The sequence below is a fragment of the Medicago sativa genome, chromosome 4 (assembly GCF_051527215.1).
Source record: "Medicago sativa cultivar Bolivia chromosome 4, Bolivia_mono, whole genome shotgun sequence".
NCBI lineage: Eukaryota > Viridiplantae > Streptophyta > Magnoliopsida > Fabales > Fabaceae > Medicago > Medicago sativa.
Window position 1 is genome coordinate 28,222,048 of NC_140752.1, and position 23,867 is coordinate 28,245,914.

Sequence of the window (23,867 nt, forward strand, 5' to 3'; positions counted from 1 at the left end):
CTAAATCAGATAGATTAGTCTTTATTATTTGTCGTCCTACTCAAGCAGACAACCCTTCACTTTTTCCATCTGCATTTAACGATGCTAGAATTAAAAAAAGTTGTTTGCCAAAATGAAAGCGACAAATAATAATTTTTTTTTGAAGAAGCTAAAATGGATTAAAAACTGAGATCCTTGAATTTTCAGCACAAGGAGTGCCGAAAACCAGGATTAAAAGTTCACATTACATCAAAAGTTTAAAAGGAAAAAAAAGGGAATAAAAGAGGACAAACAACCTCAATAAAGTGTAATTCCCAAACAAGCTAACGGATTAAGCCACCACAAGTGATAATTAAAAGCGAAGGAAATTCTATTTGCTTTTCGCCACCAATAAGATTGAAGCTTAATTTTGTCAAGAAGATGTTGAAATGTTTCTTCTTTATGACTAAAGACCCTGACATTTCTTTCACACCAAATCACCCACACTAGAAAACCAAATGAGTTGAAGAGTAGCACAAATATTTTTTGAAAACCCACCTAAATGTTCAAATTGAAGTAAGTGGTCTGCTATATGTTCAGGGTGCACTGTAGTGAGACCAAGCCAATTATAGACACCAAACCAAATTTTCCCAAAAAATTTGCAAGAGAGAAATAATAAAATTCACACTCAGTTTATGCTTCAATGGTATGTTACAGATCAACGCTTTTGATTTATAGTAAAATTTCCTCTCCATTTTATTCAAACTTTCAATGTGGGACTATAAGCTTCCTCTTGGACCACATCATTTACATTTAACACCTTCAGCAACATTTGGTGTGTAACATTTATTAAAAATATTAACCATAGATATAGTAAACTGCGTGCGGTAACATTTTTTGCTGGAAGCAAAACGTTGCATATTAGGATTTCAAAGAACAAAATTGTCCATTTTTATAATTTTGAGAACACTGAACTATTTACTCAAGCCTTGTGTGAAGTAGTTTGGAGGGACAATAGAAAAATTAGAATTGAGTAGTAACCATATCACAGTGTTACACCATGCATCCAAGTAAAACTTCTCTACACAATCCTTCTTATAAACTAGAAGCATTGACACAGACACAAACACCAGACACGACATTGACATTGACACATCAACATCGATAATAATTTGGGAAAATGACAAAATTGAATGTACATGTGTTGGTGTCGATCATAGACATGCATCAGACACCGAACACACATTTGATAAGAAGTATCGATGCCATAGAGCCTATAAAATCTTTATATTGAATTTTATTTAAATTTTACTTCTTTCTCATTGGTTGTATTGTAATCAGACATTGCATTTACCATTCAGGAACACATTCTCAATATAGTGATCCCAAGTGCTTATTACTTGAGTATTGTCTCCTCTGTTTGTTACTGGTAGATTTTCTTATATTTGAGATTTTTCTGTTGTTAGGTAGCATAGCTGTTGAAAGGTTTTCCCATTGCCACTACACATGATTCAAATCTCCTTCTTCACATGAAAAACATTGTCATTCCATGCCATACGGTGACTACCTTATGCAAAGGAGCCAAGTTCCACCATGCTAAGATCAAAAGCCATGGTCCTTTCAAAACAAAAAAACTTGTCTGATCTCAGAGAAATTACTAGTTTTTATGTTGTCAAGAAGTACACTTATGATCAAGTTCAGGGGTGCAAGAGGCAACCGCACATAGCACCGTTTTTTTAAGGGGCATCAAAATTATAAATTTACTTCCTAGTTAGTACTATATATTTTTCATTTTAACTTGCTTTGATTAATTCTAATGAAAATATATTTTTAGCGAACCTTGATTATAAATGAATCTTTTACGACAAAAAATGCAAGAAGAAAGACATTCAAATAATGAAAAGAGCACAACTTTATAGTGTCGTCCTAAAATACACTTGTAAAAAATGAGTTTTCTGTTGCGAGGGTAGGGAAAAAGTAGCATGCAGAAAACCCCAATTATCATCAAAGACAAAGTAGTCTAAAGTATCATTAAGTCCCACTTTTTTTTTCTTCTGGTCAAGACATTAAGTCCCACTTTACTTTCTAAGGTTTATGTCATCATCTTACATTATTTCTTTTCCCTCATTTACTGTGCAATCAAATAAAAGGAGAGAAAAATTTTAATTTTCTTTCTTTCCACTCTCCCCTACAAAACAATTGAAGAAAAAAAAAAAAAAACCTTATTTTCCACTCTATCTTTCCTCCATCTTTCTTTCCAAAGCCAAACACATGCTGTAAGTGAACGACATAGTGATGAAATCTTGTGTTAAATGATTTTACGTCTGTAAAATTCCTTCATACCAGCCATGCATACCAATTGAACACATTCTTTAATATATCTTCCATTGTGCTACTCTATCTCTTGTTTCCTGTAAATATGAAATGCACATAAAATACCAGTGAGTTGAATAAAATACAAGTGGGTTGAATTATCAACAGATGTAACGAAACATACAAAATAAGCCATTTGGGGCAAGTAAAACAGGTCATGCCTTAATCCTTCTTAAGTTTTAAAAATTTAATAACGCGAATAAAACATCATACTATCCAAAATCATAGGTTAAAAATTTCGCACTTCCTCTCAAGTTAATTTGACTCTTAAATGTGCAACTAACTTCAATTTAGTTAGGTTGAGATCACAATGCACATTAACATAATGAATGGGGTACATCCTAACTATCAAACTTTAGAAACAAGGAAAATTGGCATACTTGCAATGTTCAAATAAAGGACTCTAAAATGTGCAATAATTTGATGCCACCAAGATTGTAAATGTTGGAATATGTTTCGAGGGATGTAATTTGGATGAACGAAACAAGATTGGAAATGTGCAAACATGTGGAAATGTTCAAAATTATTTCAATCTTTTTAGAGTTACAGAACTAGGAGTGTGGTGTGTAGGCATTGGATAAGCATACAGTACAGATATAATTGAGTGTGTGTCAAAAACCAATTTATACATGAATGAGTCGGAGAACTAGTTTCTCTCTGGATCAATCTCAATTCTCAAGTCAAGGTAAGTTGTTTAAAAAACTCCCGACAACACTCCAACTGCAAGTTAATTTGATATGTAGAATAAATGTCTTCTCCATTACATAATACTATCACACTAAGGAACATTCATAGCTTATAATGGTAAGGATCGGTTTCATTCATAAATCAAGAAGTATATAAACTCACCTTTGTCCGTTTTCTCTTAGCAGAGCAAGGGTTTCAGCAACTTTAGCTCCAATAAGGGCATTATTCTTCACAAGAGCAATGTCTAAATATGGTTAAGATATGCTTCAAAACTAGGTAAAATATTCAATTTGGATGTGGTTTGAAATCATATCAACAAATAATAGTTTTATGTTAAACTAAAATATGATTTAAAATACACACTGTTAAATTATGATATAATAATGTATTTGTTGAAAAACTTCAAAAGAGGATACTTGAAGCAAGTGAGGCACCTCCGGTGAGTGCATTTACTCTATCAAGCAAGAAAGGAGTCTGAGCATTTCCTGATATATTCTTTTCCCTACAAGTGGCAAATGTTAAATTTATTTTTAATTTTTAATGAAATCATTACTAAATACATCAATATCATTAAAACATTAGTGTGAACCAGTTAATAAGCAATGTTACTGTACAAAATGTCATAAAAAATAGAAAGAAAGTGAGGGAACAAAAAGTTCACCTTGCTTCTTCAAGGGCTTTATTGATGGCAGATTCAATTATGTGTCCAGAAGCCGACTGTTCTTGAGGAATAGGAACTCCTATCAAGATTCCACTTCCGACCTTGAGTTTGATGTTTGCTTCTGCCAGAAGAATAAAAATTAGAACGAATCACATAGGTGCTTCTTTTTTTTTACTCACATAGGTCATGTTGAAACATAATAATACACTGAAAATGAATAAGAATGTTTCCCTTGCCTATTAAGGAAGCACACTCTTCAGGGGTATCTACCCGACATGGAACCTGGAAATTAAGCCATGACCAAACAATAGATTGTCAACCAAACTCGTTTTAGTACATCATACAGTCATACTGATTACATTCCAATCCCATGCGTCAAATCTTAAAATGCTACCATAATAATGATAAGCGGAAACTGTTTAAGAAACCACAAGTTGGATGAATTTCCCTAATCATAAGGCCTATTTTGAAACCAGTGAATTGAAATACATTGTGAATCATTAATTGCTAAAAATAACACGAAATGCATTTTTTACATAACGGAACACTATAAATATTTAGATATTTACATTATGAAGTAAAATAACTCATTATATAATCAACAGGGGAACTGGCAGATAAAAGGTACTACCCAGAAAAACAAATTTTTTCTACTGCGTCGTTCAAGATCCGCCATATGGGTTGAGGGTGCACTCAACTGTGCAGGAAGTGTCTTGTATCAGATGTGGATCCAAAAAGGAATTCCATCACAATCTGTATCAGTTTCAAGATGGATCAACTAAAATCCCATGAACGGAATCGTGATTCATGTTTTCTTCCAACTACGATAAAAAATTACTATCATTTCATGCTTGAATCACCACTTTCGAGAGGTTTGCCAAGTCAGTGAATTATGATTGCTATAAGCCTATAACCATATCAACTATATTGGGAGTTTGTCTATTAGATTATTTGTTTATTTTAAAATTTCAATAAAAACATGTTAACCAAACAAGCAAGAATAAGAGAGTAGTTCCATTTTATTTAGATGAAGGGAAAACTAATATTGTAATTCACAGATTTAACTTCCAGGGTGAATGCATTTATATGCTGCTGAGAAAGGAAAGCATGACTAAAAATTTTTTTCGCGTTACTTTATGTATAAAGCAAGGATGACAAACCATTCGGTAAACCAAAATTTGAAGTACCTTGCAGCCACTTGATGCTGTGAAAAAGGCAGGAAACTCATTCGTCTTGTAAGCAGCAACACAAACTCCTTGTGTTTCCTATTCAAGATAAAAACAATGAAACATAAGCTCAATCAATAAAACATGCAGAATTATTTCAGTAATATTATCACAGAAGTAATTTTATACCAGATATTCAAGGGTCCTAGGAATATCCAATATTGACTTTACACCAGCACATATAACTGCTACTGGTGTTCTTCCAAGCTCGGTGATATCTGAAGATATGTCCATAGCTGCCCAAAGAAAATTCAAAACAATATGCACAGTAAAAATACTAGTCTTACTTGGAAAATAGAACAATAAAAACAAACAAAAAAACATTGAGTTTTTATGTTTCTAGAGGGCAATGAGAAATTATCTTTTGAGTAATGAAACTCAACTGTTCAATACAATATCTGCTTCTCAGGTTGTATAGCACAAGCATTCCCACACTACACATAAATCTCCACTATACCATAGTTCCTTTTATAACTTTGACCTCGATTTAACAGAAAATATCTTTAAATTAAATAAACGAATAAGTATAAATATTGATTTGTAGACGTGGTTAATTTGCATGATAAGTTACAACAAGTATTTTTCGAGTCTTCGACTACAAAGAATGTTTAAGGTCTCTTCTGTGAAAGGTCAAACATGGCCTGAGGCCACATTTTCCCTTTCTTGTTTATCTTACAATTGTTGTCCCTCCAAGAAAAAATTAGAAGTAAAATATGCAAAGGTTGATTCATTTGGTTCCAAAATTTGGACCAGAACATGTTTTATCTTACTAGAATTGCCACTATTCATTATGAAAACCATTTTTTCTATCATTAAGACATAGGAGATGAACGTACTATATTCGCCATGCCTGTGAACTCCCCCAATCCCACCAGTCACAAAGACATGAATACCAACCTGCAGAAAATTTTGAAGTTTATAGACGGTGAAACCAAAATGACATGATACAGCGACTGTTCATGAAACAGATAACATTAAGAAATTATGGACACAGTGTATGAAAAAATTACCATAGAAGCCAAAAACATTGTTGCAGAAACAGTAGTAGCACCATTTCCACCTCTAGCCACCTAAAAGCAAAATAGATAGATTAGCATGTAAAATCATAGACAGAAAAAAACCATGAAGGTGCAAGTGGTTATATTACAGTTAACTGAAAGGTAACAATCTTTTCTGTCAATATTGCATTAACATGGAAACTTCTCTTCTGAAGGTTACTTTGATGTTCAACATAGATCATTTAAAAAAAGCTGAAAAATGCTTATAGAGGATAACAAATAGGACGTGTTATGCAAAACTTAGCTTATGAAAGGTATAAACTTTATAGTTTCTAAATTTAAAATCGTAGACCATTAGTTTACTCCAAATGCTTACAAGAATCTACAATATTTGTTTAACTCAAATTATCAGTGAAATGTCAGCTGCAAATGATAAACTAGCAAGAGGATTAAAAAGACTTCTATCGTTACCAACAGTAAAGTTTGCATCATTGAAGGCATAAGTGAGTAGGTGTAAGCAAATAAACTACTTATCTAATTCCAGAACAAACTTTTGATTCTATACATTATTCTTTTAACTAAAACATATATGAAGAGCTATATTTTGTTAATGATTTTGAGTCCTTGATGAAAATATATTCCGAGTATCTTCAGCCATCTTTTTTTAACGTACTGTAGTAGATATAATTCTTTAATGAGACAGCACCCAAGTACATTCTTTCTAATTGAGTACTACGAATAAGTACATCTTTCCACTTCTTTGGTTAGAAGACCAACAGATTCTAATCTAAGGATATAAAAGACAATCATATCGACATATGCATACATAAATATGATCTATGGTGAAACCAAAAGCACTCACAACATATGCAATATCCCTTCGAGCTGTTTTCTGAGCTCTGGGTCCCAAAGTAGCTAACCTTTCAAGTTCTTCCCCACTTAGACCTATTCAAATAAAAGAGCAAGTAACAGAAAATTTCTCAAATTCAAAACAAACAAAAAAAAAAGATACAACAAACATTTGCAATCATTGGGGTAAAAAACTCTTTCGTTTATCTTTTAGACGTCATGGACACATGCTGTGTATGTTTGTATTGCTTCTTTTCCAGCCAATTTGCAGGATCGTTACTCAAATCCAACATCCATATTTGGAATGAAGAGAACAATTAGAATAGAAACCAGTATCGAAATCATACTTTATATCCACAAAAATAACACGAGTACGAAATCCACAAATAGCTAGACAGTTAGGCGCAGGCATTTCATCATTCTTCTTAGATCAAATGACTTGTGCTTAAAATTGATTAATGGTAAAAATATTACATAGTAATTGAATGCACAGACCGAAGGTAGACAATAAATACCTACGATAGGCACGCCATCTAAAATTGCAATAGTTGCAGGAACTGCACCGTTCTTTCTCACAATACCTTCAACCTCTTTCGCAGTTTGCAAATTTTGAGGATATGGCATCCCTAAAAACAAGAGCATAATCCAAAAACTAAGATGCGGGTCGTGAAAAGAACAATACAAAAAGTCATAGGAAAAGATATATAATACCATGTGAAATGATGGTAGATTCCAGAGCAACAACTGCACGCCCAAGTGATAACGCTTCAGAAACCTCTGAAGCTACCTTCACATTGATTGACGAAGCTCCAGCAGCATTAACTCCGGTAGGCTGCATATCAAACCCGCGTTACATTGTGTATAAATTATGTTTCAGACTTCAACTAAAATGAGACACAAATGAATGTAAAAACTTTCGAAAGGAAACAACATAACTTATAAGTATACAAAAAGATTTGCAACAAATGCTAATGATGGTTATGTGAGAAATTCATATTTCGTACCTTGTTGACTATGTCAGACGAATCCAAGTGTCGTCGAAGATTGTTTATCCGTAAAGCTGCTGAAGATGTCATAACTACCTGCTTAATATTCAAGGATTTAGCTTTCTAACAGCTCAAGGCTTTTTATTGCTCCGTTTGGATTGAGCTTATGAAAAATAGCTTATGCAAATAAATAAGTTTTTATGTTAATTTATAAGTTCTCACTAACGAAAATTGTATCTTCATAAACCACCTTTACGAGCTTATAAATAATACATAAAACTTATTTATTTACGCAAGCTGTTTTTCATAAGCTCTAAAATAAGTCACAATCCAAACGGACCCTATATAGGCATTTAGTTGACTTATTGGATTGAAATACGATATAGAATATCATAGGTAACTGATCGGGTTTACCATCCTCTGTCATAACTATGATGATGAATGTAGCAATCACATAATTTTAACTATCTACTTTAGAAAAAAGCATTCCCCTTGAAATTTCAACTATTATCCCTCCTCCTAAATACCAATACATTGTTTCATTTCACGGAAACAATGAAATTTGAAATATGTAGCACCAACACACACAGAGAGACGTGGTTGCATTGCATTCAATTAATCCCATTTTCTTAAATTATTATTACCGGTGTGGTGTAACGTGTGAGTGTACGAATATATCAAAGAATTGTTAATTATAAATAGCAGAGTAAGAATGTAAAATGGAAAGAAAGAATGAGAGGGGATTTAAAATTGGAAGACAAGGCTTACAGATACGGACTGTGCTGTGGGTTGGCTGCGGTCGGCGGAGCAGAAGAGAATCAATTGATTTGTCAGTTTTTTTTCCTAAGAAAAATTTATACTACTATTACTTGTTTTTGAAAGGGTTATGCTGTTAATCCGTGTCCCAAATTATTCATTCATTCCCATTCTTAAACTAGATCGATACAATGTAAATTTGTTAAAAACAAAAACGATAAATCTGCGAACTGACTCTCATATCATATGACTATATTCAAGTCTCTAGAATACTCATATCTCTGAATCTGCAACGTTGACGACGCCAAAATTATTGATAGGATCTGCACTGAATCAAAGCTGATTTGACAATCTTAATTGAACAAATATCTGAACGAAACAAAAAAGACAAACAACACTGCACAAAGACGACGAACAAAATAGCGTTTGCAACGAACTCACAAAAGAAAAAAAGAAATAGATGTAAAAATCACTTATTTCAACATAAAAGAAAGGGAAAAAGGAGTTAGATGGTGATTTTGGGTCAAAAGTTATTTTTTATTTGGTTACAAAACAAAACAAAGCTCGGATGTCTTATTAAAGTTATTTGGTGTGTCCTCACTTATTTTCATTTTGAATAACTTGTTTGTTTGAAAATTGATATTCAAATGTGAATAGATGAAATATAACCATAAAACGGTAAAACTATAGTAATTCAACATTTATTTATTTGTTAATTTGAATTTATGAAATGCAATCAATGTTATTTTACTTTTCTCTCTAATAACAACTAATTAATTTTCTTTCGTATATAAAATATTTCTCTTATCTCCGTGAACTTAGCTCAGTTGGTAGGGATATTGCATATTATATGACGGGGTCAGGGTTCGATCCCCAGACACCCTACTTCTCCACATTTAAAATGTGTGAGTTCTAACCACTAGGCTACTTGACAAAAAAAATAAAAATATTTCTCTTATATCTTATTACTCTCTCTCTAATATTTCTAATTCAAACTCATAATATGCTTTAATGTCAATTTTTTGTGTTAAAAAACTATATATACATTTTTTTAAATGTAATAATAATTGAATAAATATTCGGATTTTTTAACTTTTAACATTAAAAATTAAAGTGTTGCCCCCCAGAAAATATTGCTAAATTAGTGTTTTTTTTATTAAAAGGTAAAACATAAGCAATGATTTTAAAATATAAATTAGTACAGAAATACAACACATAGATATTTAGGAGTCTTTAATTTTTTGGATATAAAATGATATATCTTTTGTGGTGATCTCCAATTTTTTATTTAGTGACACTAATACATTGATATATCCTTATTTATTAATTTTGTTAAGTCTGCTGCAACTAAACCTAATATTTTCCCTCCTACTACTAACCCTAATTTTTTTAGGTTTTGTTATTTTTACGTTTTGTTATATCCCTCAAATATATTCTTATCCTTATTTATTAGTTTTGTTAAGCCTGCAACAACTAAACCAAATATTTTCCCTCCTAATACTAACCCTAATTTTTTTTGGTTTTGTTATTTTTACGTTTTGTTACATCCCTCAAATATTTTAACAAGCAATAAATTTTACTACTGGGAAGGGATTTACAATTTATGCAAATTTGTTTCTGTCATATCTAATTGTTTTGGTTTTTTTGTTCTTCTATTCTTATATAGTTTATGTATACGTTATTCAACTTACCATCAATCTAATTTATTCGGCCATTTTTCAAATGATTCTGTTATTGGCGAATATGGGTCATGGGATTCAAATTTCTATTTGGTTAGAAACTCTTCCGGCTGATTGTCAGTTGCATATGGATTTCTTCGTGATGGAGTTGGTTTGTTTAACTACAGATTTTCTTAGTCTGTAGTAGTTTATTTCAGCATTTTTTTGTTTGTTTTTCTTCTGAGGGTTTTGGCCTAGTCCCCCCTCTTCTTGTATATATTTTTCCTTTTTTTTAAATAAAATTTTAGAGTTTGGCGGCATAGGACGGAAGTTTCCCAGATGCCAACCTAGTTGGTATGTCGGTGTTTCCTCCCGATGTCTGCCATTACTCCTTGCTTAGCAAAAAAAAATTATTCGGCCATAATTATGTTAGTTGTTTTGGGAGTTAAACATATTACTATAACAAGCAGTGGTAGGATGATTTACAGCAGGATAGTTGACGTATGATAATTTACAAGGAAAATTATCATTAAAACTAAGTGCACAATATAAATGACATAAATATAGAATCATGACAGATATTTTAAACTTACATACAGAACCGATAGGAATCAAAAATACATTTGCTTTGTTTCAGTAATTTATAATTTGTGTGATGTTTTTGCCAAAATCTCTTTCGTTAAAAAATTATGGATTGCTGCTCAATGTCGCTAAAAATATTTTGAATCAATTGCACAATCAGTGACGGATCCAGAAATTTCGCTTTGTGGGGGCAAGATTTTATATAATAAATATTAATACAAAATTTTTAGCAATGCAAAAGTGATAAAATAATAATGACTATTTAACCTTAAAAAAATAACGCTTATTTCATTTTTCACCATACTCTCTTTCCGCGTACCTTATTCGGATTATAAAATCCAGACAAAATTGAGGGTTTCTAAGGCTGTTTTTACATGTTTTGGAGGATTTGGAAGGGTGTTTACGCTATTCGGATGATAAAATCCAAAATTCGTAGGGCTCATGAGACTCTTCAGCATTTACAAATTAAAATTGTTCTTTACGTGTCTTTAATTATATTTAAAAAGTATCGTATAATTTTTTTTCATTTTCAACACTATAAAAAAATATGTCTCTATGTATGTGAAAAAAATCATTCAAAATTTCATCTTAGATACATTTGCACATTTGATTTTATAAAATTAATGAGAAAAACTGTTTTTCTTATATAAATTTCTATTAAGTGGGGGCAATCTTTTATTTTAAGAGGGGCAATACTTAAAATATCACATACTTAACGAGCATAATGAGAATAGTAGTGGGGGCAGTTGCCCCTAATCTACTATGAGTAGACCCGTGCCTGTGCACAATCTGCTTTTATAGTTCTATTTAAAATTATGACATTAAAATTATAAGTTGGGATTGTACTATAAAATTTTGCTTTTGTCTACAACATTTATAATGTCCTAAAAATATTATTAACAGATTACAATGATGACTGTATTAACACCACTTCAAATGTAGTGTATAAGGAGATTTTCCAAAATGTGTGAATAACCATTGTATGTTCTTAATTCTTTTATTATCTATGTAATGGATCATATCACAATACATTAGCTTCTTCATTTTTTATGACCCTGGCGGTAGCATGGATAAAAGTTCTAGTTTTTATATAAATATTTATAGTAATATAAGTTTGCCTCCATTAATTAAAATTTATGAATTGCCGAGCTAAAATTTGAGAGGGTTCAACAAACAATTTTTATCAGATGGAACCAAGAGCGTTGTAGTATCGTTATCACTCTTACAAATATCACTCCAAGCTTAAAAAAGCCTTTGTAATTTAAAATTAAAAATCCCACAAATTTCGTTAAATACGAAAACAATAAACTGTGTTGTCTAAGCCATTAGGTCAGTAAAATCCTTGCTTTAGGCCTCAAGTTTTATATTTTTTTAACTTGTGTGTGCGCGCACGCGTGCGTGCATGCGAGAAGAGGAGGAGAATTTAAAGAGCATTTTAGAAATTATTTCTAGTATTATTTTTGTAAGGAATTGAATTGAACCACAAGTGAAATTAGTGGAAACCTTAATAATCCATATTATTTGTTTGAACTCAATCATTTTGTTGAAATATGGTCTTTATTCTTTTACTTATATAAAATTATTTAGAGTATTATTTTTGTGAGGAATTGAATTGAACCACAAGAAAATTGTGAATGATGAAGTTGAGTATTTTTTATTTTCGTCAAGTGAAATTAGTAGAAGCATTAATAATTTGTAATAATCATTTTGTTGAAATTTGATCTTTATTCTTTTACTTATATAAAAGTTGCATAACTCATAATTTGATTATTCAAAAGCTTGAAGGAAACATTGTTGCGCCAAGTAGGAGGGAAACATGGAAGGGTCATGACTATACCAAGTGGCTTGGTTTTCATTCGGTTGATGACATAATCATTGACGGAGGTGAACAACTCGACGGTCGGGGTTCTGTTTGGTGGAATGCAAGTTGTAGTGTATGTTTGATATTCTTTTTCTTCCATTTTATTTCTTCACAGAATTAGACCCTTCATGTATATAGAAAATCGTTTTTTAATGAATATTGAAAATTGGTTATAACCCTTGTTTTTTTAGCCAATGTAATTGAAAATTAAAAACCACACAAATTTCATGAAATTATACGACAAGAATAAACATGGCTGTCTCAATCATTAGGTAAGTATAACCCTTGTTTTAGGCCTCAAATTTTATATTCTTTAACTTGTATGTCGTGTGCGTGCGTGCGAGAAGAGGAGGAGGACCAACAACACTTGTAATGAGATAGCAATGACTTTTTTTAAGAGCTTTGTATGATAACATTGATTCTATTTTAAGAGCTAATTTTCTACTTTCGGTTCTGTTTGTGATATGCATTTTAAGAGCTTTGTAAAACATTGGTTTCAAAACTGAGACAACAACAAATTGTGAACACTTCACAGAAAATGGATATAACTACTGATTATTATTAGTTTTCTCAACTAGGAAGATAAATATTGTATGGAAGATAAATATCATTTCTGATAAGCATTTTGTTTTCTTGTTGAACAAGGAATAAAATAACAAAGGATGAAATACATATATACCTCCATTACAACACTGATCTTCATATTATTATGGTGCTGTTCATGTAATAGTCAAACCACCATTGTTAATGTAGTGAATCATGGTGCTGTTGGTGATGGCCACACAGATGATACTCAAGTAAGGAAAACCACCATTTTCTTCTTCGTATATAGTATTTTTCAATATATTTTTTCTCATTTGTGGGGTTTCTAATTATTTTCAACTACACAGGCTTTTCGGAAAGCTTGGACTGATGTTTGCAATAGAGATAGATTTGCAACACTTTTTATTCCCGCCAGTAAAGGATTTTTGCTGAACCATGTCACATTTAGCGGCCCATGCAACTCCTCTGAAGTTCATTTTCAGGTAATATTTAAAGAGCATTTTAAAAATTATTTACCGAATTATTTTTGTAAGGAATTGAATTGAACCACAAGTGAAATTAGTGGAAGCCTTAATAATCCATATTATTTGTTTGAACTCAATCATTAAAAATTAACATTAGAAGGATACATAAATTATTCTATGTCATTGTGATCATATAATTTTCCTAGGCCATTATCCTATGTCATTGAACTCAATCATTAAAAATTAACATTGGAATGATACATAAATTACCCTTCTTTAGCGTCAAATTTTATATAATTTTAACTTGTGCGCGCGCGTGCGTGCGAGAAGAGGAGAAAGACTAGCAACACTAGTATTGTGATAGCATTGACTTTTTTTAACTGCGATTTTCTAAGTATTAATATTTTTAATCCCAATTAACATTAATAAAATTTTACCTAAGATCGACGATGTCTCAACAAAGACTACATGATGATTTAACTTTATTATATATTGAAAAATAATTGTTAAATAAAATTGATTATGATATTTTAATAAGCAAAATCTTGCATTGTAATTTTTGTTTTAAAAAAATATTAAATTTATCAACATTGATTTTCTAAATTTGTTTTTGAATTAAATTTTTCAACACTAAAAGGTAGTAAATTATTAATTAGTGATATTTTTGTAGGAAGATAATTAACACATCTATTAATTTTGAAATGGCTTATGTTACTTGACAAATTCTCCTTTTAAATAGGAATTTTATTCTTAAGGACCAAGGCAGTAATAATTTTTTTTTTATATAGTTAAGTTATCTGAATATCAAAATAGATACACCGTGAAATTACATATGTTTTATCTTCTGTATTTTTATCACTTACATTTAGAAATTACACACACAAATCATAGAGCATCTTATTTTATTATAATTTTTTTATGTTAAATAGTCATTTCTCAATTTATGGGACTAATGTTAATTATTGAAGTAAGAAACTCCCTAGATTTCATTAATATTCAAATGGGTAAGGTGTGAATGGTTAAATATTAAAGAAGAAAACTGGAGACATTAAGAGTTTTTGCATCATTTTTTCTCTTTTAATCTCAGCTTACATGCTTAATCATATTGGAACCTCAACAGTCCTTATTTAAACAAGAACAATGATAAATATTGCGAGAGGATTATCATGAAGCTATCACGACCTAAGTAGGATTATCTTCTACTTAGCATCCATATTTCCTTTTTAAACTCAACATGTTTCATGAGATTTCACGAATAACGAGTTCTCTATACATATAACATTGCTCTTTAAACAATCTATTTGGAAATTGTCAACACTCTACGGAGTGTTTATATGGACTATTTAGAAGGATAGAAATTTGATTCGCTTCTCCCAAAAGAATAAAATAGATAAAGTTTAACATTCACTAACAAATCCCCCTAAAGGATCAAAGTGGAATACTTCCTGAAAGGATTCCTTTGTAATTTATGTCTTAGCATTGCTCAGCAGTAAAAAATTTATTTTATGATACATTTAGAGCTCAAGATTTAGCCTTGAACCAAGTTATCCTTAAAGCTCATTCATTAACCGTTGTTAATATCATTAGTAACAAACTTGCTCCTATGTATAAGAGGTTATGCTGCAGATTTCTCTCTTCAATGTTTAGATGTAACTTATCCTATTTTAGAATTGTTGGTTGATGTTCATAAAAGGGGAGCATGTGCTTGTCAAATATGAATGCATGTAAAAAATGTATCGCTGAAAAAATGTCACAAAATGAGGGGGAAACATATTTTTAAGCAAAATATTTACTCTGTAGAAACAAACTTTTGAAAGTAAAAGTACATTCCAAAAGTTAATTCTCATAACAAAGAGTTAAATTCTCATAACAATCCAATAATATCTTAATATTTCAAACATATTTTTGTTCCAAAAATTAATTTTGAGATAGATGTTGATAGAGTCAAAAAGTACAGCTTCAAAAAAGTGTATTATGAGACAAACAAAATAACAAAAATGGTATGGTGCAAATAGCAACTCTCTTTAAAGAAATTGACTTGATCAATTTTAAAAATAAATAGATAAATGGTGTGAACCTAATATAGACTAGATCATGGACCTTTGTCGAGTAATCTGACCTATCTTCACCCCTAAATCTGAGTATAGACTATTTTTACTCTATCCAGCGTGCTCCTTAACAGACTGCAACTCTTCCATAATGCTCGCGTCTGCTGTTAGTGAATGTTAGTCGATATTCCTCAAACCTCCCCTCTCGGATTGCTTCTCTTATCACACGAAAGAACCTCAAATAGTGGTGCGTATTATGGCTGCAAAATTAAGCAAATCAAAATAAATGCTCACGTGTTAAAAATAATAATACGATTATGTTTGTTACTGGCTGTAGCCTTCACAAATCACAACCATTTGTAAATGGCTTTACTAGAAAATAGTAGAGGGGGGAAATAGAGTGAACAACAATTCACTGGTTGTTTGTTTATGATTGAATTTAGTCAGAATTGAATAGCCTAGCAAAGAAATTACAATTCCTAATAATTAGCTATTCCAAAAAAGAGCATGCACTTTTTCAGGGTATTTGAGAAACCTAGATCTCTCCTCAACACTACTAATCCTCACAAAAAAACCCGTTCTCCTTCTAAACCTTCGATATTATTTTTAAGCAGTATGTGCCTCATTTATTTCTGTTAACTATCTCAACCTAACAGACTAAGCATCTTATGAAGCATCGACACTCCTGGGTTTTAGGCCTGTCCATGCATCAGACACATATTGAACACCGACACGTGTTAGATGCCTCACACAAGTCTTTGACACACACATTTGATAATTGTTGGACACTCCTCTGTTGTATTTACTCCAATCTTCATCTCCCTTTTCTAAGTTCTTTTATCAGGTTTTCCTTTTCCGGTCTCCTATTTCACTTGTTATGATTTTCTTCTTCATTCCGTCTTGGTGATTATTTGGTCTCACGTTGATTATCAATTTAGATCTTTTATGAATAATGGTCATAATTAATTGTGTAACTGCTATATATGACAATCAAGAGTAGCATTGAAGATTTGAAGCAAAAATATTCATACATTTCAAGAAGAGTTTGTGCCAGCATTTCATGAACATTGTATAGGTGATTGATGTATGCCTTCGTATAATGCTGGCATGTATGGCAGGTGCAGCCTCCTACAATGGGGGACATGTCTAACCTGCATAGAAACACAACCAGAGGAATTAGTAAATAAGGTGCTTGTCACTAAGTTATTTATTTGCAACAAAAAAAACACACTGCTTTAATCGTGTTTTCTTTTGACAACGTTTTGTCAAAGAAATGGTGAAAATAAGATAAACTTGTTTCTGTATTACTCTTGTAAAACCAGTAATACTTATATGTATAACCACACATTCATAAAACTTTAGTATTCACACATATGTAGTCACTAGCCATGTTTTAAAAATCACCCTTAAGGTTAAATGACCATTTTCTGAGACAAGTTTAATAAAATCAGCCACCAACCCTACATTTCAACCTACTATTCATACAATCGAATTCAAGAAAGTGCAAAAAGCAGTTAAAATGATAATGTTACCTATATTCTGTTGCTCGCAAATTTATTTTTGTTGAGTCACTTCCTCTCTCGTTAAGCTTAAAATTATCTTGATTCCCATTCTTGTCGAGTGAAAAGGTTAGCGCAAATCCTCCAAGTGTGAGTGTATAGATGTATCTGAGTTATCACAAAACAATCTAAATTTTCCGTGACACGATGCACCAAGGTGAATAGGGGTATATATTGAACAAATGAAAATTGAAATTAGCTCTACTTACGATGAATCAAAAAGATCAATTCCAGCAGCAATTCCCTGCAAGATCTCCTCTGCAAAATTATAATAAGTTTTTATGTGCAACAAATTTGTACTAATATTAAAACTTAATCAAGAAATAATCAATTTTAAGATCAAAAGTGTGTTTAATAGTGTTTGAGATATTATATCCAAAGCATTCATGTATCTTTGCCAATTAGCCTAAGCTTTGACACAGATAATGCAAGATATGATGTCAGAGCCCTATGACCAAATGGTCGTGAGTTCATAATTTAAAACCATACATGTCTCTTCACCTAAATATTAGCTTGTGGAATAGATTATTAGCGTTAAAGAGCTGACAAAAGATGATGATTGTTTATTTTTACTAACGAAATTTCTGGTCTATAAAATCAGATATATAATTTAACCATCTTAAGGACTGTGTTCTTAATCATGTATGTGTAACTCTTGTTACTTTCATTAGGTGGTTCGTGGCATGTGAGAAATCCATAATCAATCAATCATCAGCAAAAGTAACTCGAGAGAATAAAATGATTAGGAAGAGAGAGAAAGAAGTACATGAGCAGAAGATAACCATATAACACGAAAAGAATAAACATATCTATTAAGCAAAGTAGGCCACTGAACATGAATTGAATAATTGTGTACCTGGGAGTCCAAGACCACAGATCATGCGTGGCTTTTCATCTCGCAAAACATCCTGAGAATAAGGTAACTTTGTTATATCAAAAGTTATAACGTATGTTGAGGACCAACTCTCCTAAAAGCATAAACTTATAGGTAAACGTTCATTTAAGTTTTATAACTAATTTGCAGTTGTAGGATTTAGTTTTTATTTCCGTCATTCTGTTGTGGAACAGAACTACAAAGAGGTTTGTTTTTAGTTGTATTATGATTTCAGCATCTATCACGCACTAAATTAAATCCAATTTGAATAATGTCTTAATGAAGTGAACAAGTACTGCAAATTGCACTTACGACAATAGCACGTAGAAGAGCAGGTCGCTCATCAATGGCCTCACCAAGACCAAATCCTCCAATCCAATAACCTACATAAATTACCATAGTTCAGTTATCATATCTACACAAATATAGGCATCTGTAGGGGTCACAAATGTATCACCTAACATAAGGAGAAAACAACAACAAGAGCAACAACTAAAGCCTATTCCCACTAGGTGGGATCGGCTACAAGGATTAATCAACACCACAATATCTTAAAATAAATCATGTCTAATGATATTCCATTTAAATCCAAATCCTTCTTAATGAATTATCTATAGTTTTCCTTGATCATCCTCCAACTCCAACTATTGGATCATCCTCCATCTAATCAAACACTACCATTTTTCCAAAATAAGTGCAACTCTGTCTTTTTGTTTGATGATCTCATTCATAATCCTATCTTTTTTATGTGACTAGTCATCCATCTTAACATTCTCCTTTTTGCAATATTGAGTTCACTTTCGTTGTCTTTATACACAACATTAAATCATATACAACATTGCATGTCCTATAGATATGCAGTAAAACTTTCCTTCACTTGAGTGACTCTCTTCTATCACAAATTACACTTAAAACGTGCCTCCCCACCTTGCTTGGAATTCTATGGTTTCCATCACGCATTATTTCCCCGTCAATCTGTATGATGAACCTAGGTACTTAAATCGTGGGACTTGTAGTATGAATTTTTCTAGTAAATTTTATCTCTACCCTAAGCTAGAATGAAACCCATGTGCCTCCAAAATTTGTCTTCTCAAATGGTAAAATAAATAGTAGTTATTTTGAATCATATGGATGAAATACGAGTAAAATATTCTTGTTTTCAGTTTGTCATCAAGGTTGTATTCTGCTGGTTTGGATGAAATAACAGAAATAGATATACAAAAAGGAAAACAATTAAACACACAATTACCCGCTGAAAAATCATATAAAGATATCGCAGTGTTGACTTCATCAGTATAAATTTACATCAAAATTGTTTGAAAAACTGGTAAATATCAGTTATTATCTTTATTACTCCCTCCGGTCCTTAATATAAGAGAAGATTCTTTTTTTAGGTTCATTGAATAAATGATGTATTTAGTCTACATTGTAGTCCAAATACATTAATTATTCAATGAACGTAAAAAAAGATTCTTCTTATATTAAGGACCGGAGGGAGTATATCTTAGCCTAGTTTAGAGTATCCTATATGATCTGTTAGGATTCATTTTTATATAATATCTTACGCAGGATTGGTTTCCTACAATATTTTTCCTTTTGGTCCATCCATGCACCAAAAGGAAAAATGTATTTTTATATAATGTATTTTTATATAATATCTTACGCAGGATTGGTTTCCTACAATATTTTTCCTTTTGGTCCATCCATGCACCACTACCTAAGCGGTGCATAAGATAACTCACCTAAAATACATTATAGAGATTTGCACAGACAAACTATACGAGTCTGTCTGAAGTTCCTAGTTATGAACCGCTATAGTAAATAACTTGGCAGAAAAATGGCTTATTAGGATGGATGATCATAAATATTTAACAATATGTGCAGATGGTTTGCAGAAAAAGTACTAAAGAAATAGAAACCTGCTACATTTCGCTTGGCTACCTCCTCTGCACATCGCTTCCTTTCATCCAAATTTGTGCCTCCAACAATGGCACCAAAGACTGATCCAACAGCCTAAGGTTTGAGAGACCAAATTACAGTGAATTAGTTAATAGTGCTCGATGAAGAAAGGATATTATATTAAATACAACGGAATAAGTTGAATGAGAACAGAACTAAATATCCAATATGAAGCTGATACTACTATATTAAGCTTAGAGTGTAATGACAATAAGAGCGGTGATTTCTATACATCTCTTTTCTTACACGACTTTTTCAATAATAAAACAAGGAAAATACACATTCCTATAGACCAACTGTAATCCTTTCTGCCCACAATTCTAATCAGTGATCTAACACCAACACCCTCGATACCTATTATTTCTCATAGATCCTTTAATATATTTCAAGATAAGGATATCAACATCCAATGGCTTCATGGTGATCTTAAAAACTAACAATTCACGTTATTCAAAAATACATGTCTGTATTTGAATGGATAACTGAAGCAGTTTAGCGTCTGACCAATCTTCTTTATCTTCCTAGGTGTGACAGAGGCTTCCCTTAATTTGATTGATGTTTAGCATTAGAATAAAAAAGAATGTATAAAATCTGCATTCAACAAATTTTCTTCATGAATGCACATAGCATACTTCTATGAGATAACTACATCATCTTTGGATTGTGTCACTTGACATATAAATAATCTATCAATCCAATTCAAGGCATGCCAAACAGTCGAGACACTAGAGACCACGACAGAAACTCAAGAAGCTAAGGATAAGAACATTTTCAAAATCATTACTATATTTGCTACAGCTCGAAGTTTTGCCAACAAACATGAATTAAAACCACATGCATTTCATCTATTACAGTTTTAATGTATTCATAAAGAATGCAAATCATATCACTAGAGAAGAAAAACATAAAGTGTCCTTTACCGGATTCAATGCAAGGCAATCATCAAGCCATCTCAATGTTCTATCCACTGAGGTTCTGTTTCTCTTATCAGTCACCCAAGCAGGTACTTCATCAGCCAAAGTAGCCCAAATATTTGGCCTCATGCAAGAAATCATTTCAACATAATCTTTGGGTTTAATCTGGTCATGTCATAGAAATATAAGATATATATTAAATCTCGCCCAATCCCATCATTATTTAAAAGTAAAAACAAAAGAATGTGGATAGCATGTTGATGCACTGAAGTATCTTCGGATAAATTCTTAAGAAACACTATGGTTTTTTCAAATTGCACATTCTCGTGTAAGTTAAAATTAGTTACTTTGTCCTAATTTTCTCAGAAGCTCTCTTGCTTAACTTCCCATTAAAGTCTATTAGGATAAACTCCTCAAGAAACATTAATACAACAAAAAATTATCAAAATAACCTTACAATAACTATGAGTTTTTCAAATTGAAGCTTCTGATGTAAGTTAAAATTAATTCCACTACATCTTAAAAGGTTTTAAGAAGTTCTCTTGTCTAACTTCTCATATTACCTAATCATACGGGAAGAAGCATAAAGTTATTACTAATTTCCATTAGTGAGAACTGTCTAAACTTACTCTCAGATTTCAAATTGGACCTAAGTTGTGTTTGGATTTGCTCATGAATGACTTATTTCGAGTTATCTACTACCATATGCTTGACAGTTGATAGAGTGTTTAAGGGTTTGATTGCATTGACTTATTTGCGCTTAGCTACTGACCTAAGCACTTGTGGGATTGTTTGGGAGAGCTTATGAAAACATCTTATGACATGTCCATAAGTTGTTTTCAGCTTATTTTCATAAGTTCGTCAGAATAGCTTATGAAAACAGTTTGACTTTATTTTATCATTTATTATAGAAATAGCTTATACATAAGCACTTATATTAGTGCTTATAGCAGGGCCTTACAGAGCTTATAGAAACAGCTTATAACATACATATTCACAAATCACAAGTTATTTTTAGCTAATTTTGAAAAACTCTACCACATAACTTGTACGAAAATAGTTTGACATATTTTCTCTTTGTGCTTAATTAATCTATCCATTCAAATTCAAACAAACCCCTCATCTAACATGAGCCTCTTAAAACTTACCAACAGCCGACCACACGGAGTCTCGAAACTCGCACCGAGCTTGGACGCACCCTTACATTCCGGAAGCGAATGAACATTATCCCTAGGAACAGCTATAACACCATAATCACCCAAACCAATCAACTTATGAATCCCTCCAATCTTCCCTATAGTCGCCGGAGAAATCCCTTCCAAACTAAAACACAAACAATACAAAAAACAAATCAGCAACATGAACAAAACAAACATTCATCAAGGGATACAAGTATACAACAAGGCTTTTATAGCCGATTAGAAAAACTAACCAGTCTAACTTACTAACTACTGTAACTAATTAATGTAACTAACAATTACACCTAATAGATTCAAAAACAACGAGAATAAGTAACCGGTCTAACTTAACAAGTAAACCACCGGATTAGTACCTGATTTTGTTTGACGCTACTCTTAAATAGGTCCCTGAGATTATAAATATTTCAAAAAGGTCCTCGACTCTAACAAACAGTCAAGTTGGTCCCCAAATTTAACCACTTACACATCAATTAATTAGGTCCCTACTTCTTAACAACTTACCACCAATTTAGTCCCTTTCTTTAACCATTTACTATCAATTGAGTACTTTACATGTTTTCGGAATGACTAATATCAGTCAAATTTGATAAAGTCAGGGACCTCTTTGAAATATTCATAATCTAAGGGGTTTATTTGAGAGTGTCTTACAAAGTCTGAGAGGTTTACTCTGTTGATTTTGTTAAAAATTACCTATATTTCGGAGCTAACATAACTAACTAGTGTAACTAATTAATGTAACTAACTACAAAGTGAGAATAACAAACAAGTCTAATCGTCCCCGTGAGCATAGCTGACAATGCATGCAATCTATAGGTGGTCGGAGGTTCAAACCTCAGACACCACACTTATTCACCTTAAAAGGGTGAATTTCTAGCACCAGACTACTCGACAAAAATAAATAAATAAATAACGAGTGTAACTGATTACGAGAAAGAAGAAGTTACATACAAATGGAGAGGAGAGACTTGAAGGAGATGAGAATCAGGAGAAGGGAGAGAAGGAAGAAGATCAGGGGGTGTGAAATAAGGGAGGCCTTTGCGGGTTGAGATGAGAAGAGCAGGTGTGTGTATGGATACTCCTGGGCAGTTTGCCAGTTCTATTGCTCCTATTCTTGCGCCGCTGCTCAATGCTTTTTGAACTGAGGATGATTTCATCTTTTCTTTCTGTGTAACATAAACCCTTGTTGCTGTTATTGTTGAATAAAACCCTTGTTTGGATTTATAATACTTTTGGAGGGTATCTACAGTAAAATCTAAAAGTATGAAGAAAAAGAAAAAAAAATTCCACAAAAAGAAAAGTACGATGTTTGTTTCTGAGGGGGCTGAGGGGGCAATGTTACATACAGACACCAACTACATCCCGAGTCAATACTCTCTTTAGTTTAAGGTATTTTACCATATTACCCTCCTATGCAACTATGTTAACACAAGAAAAATGATATTTTGACAACCACTTTTTGACAACTTTTGGACAACTTTCTCTCTCATACTCACATGATGTTGTTATCCTCTCTCTTCCTTTTTCTCTCTTCATTGTTTTTGATCAATAAGAAGTGAGAAAAACAAGGTTGTCAACAAAGTTGTCATCAAATGGATGTCAAAATATCATTACTCTAACACAAATATAAGACTCTTAACACACCCTTTCATGCTTAAGACCAAACATCTTAAGTGTGGTCAAAGTGGTTCGACAGAGGAAATTCTATAGAGGAA

The 23,867-nt window shown here is 32.1% G+C and overlaps 2 protein-coding genes across 3 annotated transcripts; both read right to left on the bottom strand.

Annotated features, from left to right (window-relative positions):
- Positions 1-1,956: 1,956 nt before the first annotated feature.
- LOC146927490 (indigoidine synthase A family protein) lies at positions 1,957-8,640 on the bottom strand. 2 transcript variants are annotated; one of them, XR_015005688.1, is made up of 14 exons: positions 8,507-8,640; positions 7,757-7,834; positions 7,464-7,584; positions 7,268-7,378; positions 6,766-6,848; positions 5,916-5,975; positions 5,742-5,802; positions 5,035-5,141; positions 4,867-4,944; positions 3,916-3,961; positions 3,680-3,800; positions 3,453-3,520; positions 3,181-3,245; positions 1,957-2,369 (listed from the first exon to the last, which is right to left on the bottom strand). XR_015005688.1 is itself a non-coding variant. In XM_085700737.1 (14 exons), exons 2-14 carry the CDS (start codon positions 7,826-7,828, stop codon positions 2,351-2,353), a joined length of 1,047 nt encoding a protein of 348 aa, XP_085556863.1. In that variant the 5' UTR covers positions 7,829-7,834; positions 8,507-8,640; the 3' UTR covers positions 1,957-2,350. The 2 variants fall into 2 exon arrangements, 1 of the variants encoding a protein (XP_085556863.1); XM_085700737.1 differs by having other exon boundaries at positions 3,181-3,262; positions 3,435-3,520.
- Positions 8,641-15,463: 6,823 nt separating this feature from the next.
- Positions 15,464-23,448, bottom strand: LOC146927491 (uncharacterized). The gene is made up of 10 exons (XM_085700739.1): positions 23,104-23,448; positions 22,105-22,279; positions 20,963-21,121; positions 20,003-20,096; positions 18,396-18,466; positions 18,066-18,117; positions 17,419-17,467; positions 17,183-17,317; positions 16,682-16,801; positions 15,464-15,910 (listed from the first exon to the last, which is right to left on the bottom strand). Exons 1-10 carry the CDS (start codon positions 23,307-23,309, stop codon positions 15,778-15,780), a joined length of 1,194 nt encoding a protein of 397 aa, XP_085556865.1. The 5' UTR covers positions 23,310-23,448; the 3' UTR covers positions 15,464-15,777.
- Positions 23,449-23,867: the final 419 nt, after the last annotated feature.